Source organism: Pristis pectinata, chromosome 26, assembly GCF_009764475.1.
Source record: "Pristis pectinata isolate sPriPec2 chromosome 26, sPriPec2.1.pri, whole genome shotgun sequence".
Taxonomy (NCBI): Eukaryota; Metazoa; Chordata; class Chondrichthyes; order Rhinopristiformes; family Pristidae; genus Pristis; species Pristis pectinata.
Genome location: NC_067430.1, coordinates 10029407 through 10035411, shown reverse-complemented (window position 1 = coordinate 10035411; position 6005 = coordinate 10029407). Strand labels below are relative to the sequence as shown.

The 6005-nt window shown below is 44.9% G+C and overlaps 1 protein-coding gene across 2 annotated transcripts in view; it reads left to right on the top strand.

Annotated features, from left to right (window-relative positions):
- Positions 1-87: 87 nt before the first annotated feature.
- Positions 88-6005, top strand: part of p3h1 (prolyl 3-hydroxylase 1) — a 37288-nt gene continuing 31370 nt past the window's right edge. Inside the window, exon 1 of one of the 2 annotated variants that reach the window (XM_052039519.1) lies at positions 88-142. Coding sequence is in view for 1 of the 2 variants with exons in the window: in XM_052039518.1 (XP_051895478.1) it covers positions 4348-4788 (441 nt within the window). In the remaining variant the exon portion in view is untranslated. Of the gene's footprint in view, positions 143-3886; positions 4789-6005 lie in introns of those variants that run through there. The other variant, XM_052039518.1, reaches the window with a different exon arrangement.

The window sequence follows — 6005 nt, the reverse complement described above, 5'->3', positions numbered from 1 at the left end:
TCTTGCAACATCTTTGAAACAAACACTGTCGCCACTTACTGTGTCTGAAAGACCATTGAAGATGGAGGGGAAGTGATGGGCGGTCTGTGCACAGTAAGCTCCCAGAAAGAAGCATCCCCACCCCCGTGATGTTGGTTGAGGGGTGAGTGTTGGCTGGGACTATGGGGAGAATTCCTCTGCTCTTTCATTGTTATGACTGTTATATCCGCCTGAGGTGGTAGGTGGTCTCTGCTTAAACAGCACATTCCTGGAAAGAGGAACTCTCTGTTCCTTCACCCATGCACTGACAAGGCAGTGTGGGCATTAGGCTCAATAAAGAATCTGCTGGATCGAGCAGCATCTGTGGGGGAAAGGGCATTGTCGATGTTTAGGGTCGAAACTCTCCATCAGGACTGAGAGTGGAGAGTGGAGATGGCCAGTATGAAGACAACTCCCCCCCTCCTCTTCATCCTGGCCATCTCCCCTCTTCACTCTCAGTCCTGATGCAGGGTTTTAGACCCGAAATTTCAACAATTCCTTTCCCCTCACAGATGCTGCTCGACCCGTTGAGTTCCTCCAGCAGACTGCAGATTGTTTTTTGCTCCAGGTTCCAGCATCTGCAATCTCTTGTCTCTCCTGGGTATTAGGCTCGTGTCTTTTTTGGGTTGTACTTGAACTCACAAGCTTCCTAGCTCAGAATCAAGAGTGCTACTTACTCACCATGACACTTGAGGCCAATCAGCCCATCGGGTCTATATCGTCTCCCAGCAGAGTAATCCCTTCAGTCTCATTCCCCACTTATTTTTCTGTAACCTATTCTCCCTCACATGCCTATTCACTCCCCTTTGATTCTTTTTTGCCACTTACCTACACTAAAGGTTAAGTAACCTAGCAGCACGTCTTTGGGATGTGGGTGGAAACCAGAACACCGGGCAGAGACTGACGCAATCACAGGGAGAATGTACACGGTCCACACAGACAGTACCAGTACCCAAGGTCAGGATCGAACACAGGTCACTGGAGATAGGAGACAGCAACTTTACCTGCTGCACCACCAAGCCACTTGCTATTGGTTGATCCACTCCTGAGATTATTGGGTAACATTGGCTAGTCCATGGTACAACTATACAAACCCTGACACGTGTGTAATACAGAATCACACAGGCCAAAAAAATCCCCTGTTTGTTCTCCAGTTACACTGGGACAACTGTAGTGGTGTTTGCTCGATCCCAGTGCTCCTATGTTAAGGAGAGGAGGGAATGGGATGACAGACTTCAAATATCCCAATAACTAGGAAGGTACATGCACAAAGGCAGCTTGGCTGTGATTTTCCCATGGTGATATAGGTGCCTTTCACACAGGAAGTGAGTAAACATTAAGGTTAGGTGGTTTTTTTCATCACTGGCACCCCCATACATTTGGACCCTTGTAATAATCAAATAGGATATGTTGGTGAGTGGATGTGTACTGCAAAGGCATGTCCAATGACATTGCAGTAGGCTGATCCAGGAGATTAAGATGCATGCAATCCCCGGTGACTTGGTAGTTTGGATTCAGAATTGGCTTGCTCATAGAAGACAGAGGGTAGTGATGGAGGGGTGTTATTCTGGCTGGAGATCTATGACCAGTGGTGTTCCACAGGGATCAGTGCTGGGACCTCTGTTGTTTGTGATGTATATGAATGACTTGGATGAAAATGTAGATCAGTGGGTTAGTAGCTTTGCAGATGACACAAAGATTGGTGGAGGGGTGGACAGTGAAGAAGGTTATCAAAGGATACAGCAGGATATAGATTAGTTACAGACATGGGCAGAGAAATGGTAAATGGATTTTAATCTGGGCAAGGGTGAGGTGTTGAACTTTGGGAGGTTTATTCTTAGGGGAAATGGCAGGACCCTTAACAGCAATAATATACAGTGGGTTATTGGAGTCCAATTCCATAGCTCCCTGAATGTGGTCACGCAAGTAGATAGGGTGGTAAAGAAGGTGTATGGCATGCTTGCCTTTATTGGTCGGGGCCTTGAGTAAGGAAGTCAGAGTAAGGAAGTATAAGAGTAAGGAAGGCAGCTGTATAAAACTTTGGTTAGGCCGCATTTTGGAGTATTATGTACAATTGTGGTCGCCCCATTGCAGGAAGGATGTGAAAGCTTTGGAAAGGGTGCAGAAGATGTTTACCAGGATGCTGCCTAGATCGGAGGGTATGAGCTATAAGGAGAGTTTGGACAAACTTAGGTTGTTTTCTCTGAGGGTAGACCTGATAGAGATTTATAAAGCTATGAGAGGCATAGATAGAGTGGACAGTCAAAATCTTTCTCCCAGGGTAGAATTATAAAATCCTCGAGGACACACATTTAAAATGAGAGGCGGAAAGTTTAAGGAAGATGTGCGGGGCATGTTTTTCACACAGAGAGAGGTAGAGGTAAATACGATAGAGGTGTTTAAGAGGCTTTTAGATAGACTCGTGAATATGCAGGGAGAGGAAGGATATAGATCATGTACAGGAAGAAGCGATTTAGTTTAATTTGGCATCATGTTCAGCCAGACATTGTGGACCGAAGGGCCTGTTCCTGTGCTGTACTGTTCTATGTTCTATGTTGCCTTTTCAGTCACAGGTTAACACTTCACACACAACAGGACATACTGCTGCAGAAATGCTGATGCACTGGAGACTCAGTGTCTGAGTCTGAATCTGGAAGGGAAGGTGGAAGAAGGGGAAACAAAGCAAACCAAACATCACTTTTGCTAAAAGGGGAAGAGATTCAGATGATGTGACAGGCGATGGGAGATGAAAATTGGAGAGATTGTGGAAGTACAGGGTGTCAAGAAGTATCTTGTAAGAGTTGGGGAAAGATTCACATGATTCACTTGATCTCAGTGCAAAGAGTTGAGTGGGAGATTGTGAGTTATAATATATCTCAGAATGAGTCCTCCAATTACTCAAGATCTTCATTGATGATTGAAGAGAATCAAAAAACAATATCCTCAATGAACCCTGACATGGAAATTGCAACAGCAACATCTGTGGAGTCTGCAAGATCACCATCAATACAGTCACAGAGTCAAAGAGAATTCAAAGCCCGGCTAATTAAGCTGAACTAATTAAACTAGTTTCACTCTTTTCTTGAGAAGGAAAAAGCAGTGTAGTGTAAAAAAGTGTGAGGTTGCTGCATGACATATTTGATTTTTGTGTAGTGTACACAAGAATCTTGAGTTAACCAAACATTTCTCGGTGTTTTCTGTGTGTTACTCTGCACACTCTACGTGTTATTTCGCAATAGACCAGTAACCCACAGAGGCAGATATTACATCCTGTTTTTATTTCAGATTTCCACCTTCTGCAGGATTTTGCTTTTGTATCCATTCGCGTGGACAGTCTTGGAGCGTTGGCGACCTTAATGGCACACATCCCAGTGGTTCAGGCTGGTAATGAAAGGGTTACATTAGCAGGGCACTGCTACCCCTCCTCCACTGCCAGCACACACACAAACACAAACACACACACACACACACACTCACATTAGAAGCAACATGGATCCCTATAACATAAACTACAAAAAAGAAAGAAAACTAGTTAAATGTTTAAGTAAAAGCTCCCCCTGATTCACTCAGTGTGAAAGGATCCATGCAAATTATCTGTGAAGTGTGTGTATGAGACATTCTTGCTGCAGTAAATATATTGGGATCAGAGGATTTAAATTACTGGAGCAACAAACAATCTGCTGCGTTCCAATAAATTCCTGGCCTGAGATGTGTGAATTCACTTTTGGTGCAAATGTCAAGCCTGTTTTTCCCTGAACTGAAGGGACAAGTGGTAAATGAGTGCTCTGTAAAGTAAGGACAGCAAGAAAAAAGCTTTGAGGAAAAGGTTTCCAAAGTGAGAGCTTACCTTAACTTTCGTTGAATAACCAGGGCATTCCACTACAGTTAAGGTAGTGTAAAGTGAAGGAGAGAATCAGACACTAAGGAGGAGACTGGGAAGCAGATGAGGGGAGGTGGGTTTTTGAGAGGTTTTTGAAAATGTGAAGAAGTGTGCTTAACACACCCACTCAGCCCCAGGGAAGGGAAGGACTGCCTCCAAAACTTTTTAACTTCCCAGAGATCGTTACTCCTATTTAATCCTGTGCTTTCCCCCTGCTTTCGATTTAAGATTTAACACATAATTACGAAGCAGCATTCTGCTTTTAAAGGGTTGTGAGCTTGTGAGATTCATTTCCTGGCCTGCTGTCCACTGTCGGGCAACAGGGAAGTGACAGGCCTCAGCTCCTCCCTCAGAGAGGAAGCACTCTCTCCAGTTCAGATTTCATCCTGACCCTGTCTCCTCACAAGGCAGTGGTGCCTCCTTCCTCTTGCTCTCTGCTCTCGGCTAACATGGCTCTTTGGCTCTTCTGCCCCATCTTCCTCGCTCTTACCTCAACCAGAGGGAGCGGGGCTGAACTGTGGGCAGGCAGATCCCCACTGGAGCCCTACGACCGCCTGTTCAGCACAGCGGTGGAGGCCTACTACCGTAACGACTGGCAAGGGGTGATCATCAACATGGAGCGGGCGCTCCAAAACAAGGTGGCCCTGCGGCAGGTAAAGGTCCATTGTCGGCTTGAGTGCAACGAGAAGACCAAGTTCAGCATCTCCAACAGCAGCCAGGACTTCTTCGACGTGAACTTCTTCAACACGGTGCTGAAGAAGGCCGACTGCCTGAAGGAGTGCGAGGAGCAGAAACTGGGACCCTACTCCATGTACCAGATCTCTGAGGAGCTGCAGCTCGAGTTCCAGAAGAGGACCCCCTATAACTACTTGCAAGTGGCATACTTCAAGGTAATGTTAATCAGCATCACTTTCAAAAGCATTTGCAACTTCATAGGGATAAAGACTCATCAATATTCAAATCTATTTTCATCTAGGCTGGGTATATCATTGGTTGTAATTAACAAAAGCATTCTTTGTTTGTTAACTCATACCAAGAAAACTGCAGGTCTTCTTGATTAGTGGCTTAAAATAAGAATCAATAAAATCTCAGAAAAACTGAATCTTAGCAGTTCTAATACCTTCTCTTGCTTTATCATGCACTTTAAGTAAAAGGCAGTAAATTTTTGTGCTTACTTTGGTTAGGGGCGATAGGGTGGGGTGTCATTTCAAGCATTCTTTTCTGAACTACCGAGCTTCTCTATCAGCAGCAGACAGTGACGTTAAAAGTGTTTGGGTAGAAATGGAGAAAGTCAGGAATGAAATCAGCTCACCCTTTTAGCAAAGCAAGGAATCAGACAGGACCCATAGGCTACAGATAAACAAAATCTCGCAGCAATTTGAGCCCAGTTTAAAATACTTTAACAAAATTAGTATCAAATGTCAGTTTTAAGCATTTCTCTTGCTCCTCGTCTCCTCTCCAACAATGCAAATCCCCCCCCACAGAGTGCAGAGAACTGATTTCTGCCATGTTGCAAACTGTTCAGGCATCAGATTTGAACATCGGCTGCTAGGTCTGGGTCCTTGCAGACACGAAGACCCATTTCACTAATATTTTCTTAAGTTAGACTCAAAGGGATCTGCTGCAATCCTCCACCGACATGTTTAGTTGGTTTTAGTCACGCCTTAGGCTCTTACTGCCGAGTTATGCTCACACAAGCCGAAGAGCCGGAGCTGGGCCTCCCCCTCCCCCAGCCAAGCCCCCAGCCTCCCGAGTGCCACGTAGGAATCGAGTGTTAGCTGAAGCTCTCTCTCTGCTACTGTTGGCAGCCAGCAACAGGCAGCAAGCAGAGCTGAAAATCCCCGCCACAATTTGGATATTCAGACTATTGTGCCTGATAATCAAATTAAAAAAAACTGCTCATCTCTCCTGCAGAAGGAGTCCTCCAAGTTAATGTCTGACTTACGTGATTTCTTTCGTAGAAACTTGTTTCAGACAGCAGGGACGTCGCTAAACTGTGGATTTCTGTCAACTCTCTATATTGTTTCTTCCCATAATGTTTTACAGCTTTACAATAACTTTCTCCCCCTTTATTCCCTTTTCCCTGCAAGATTAGCGTCAACTAAAC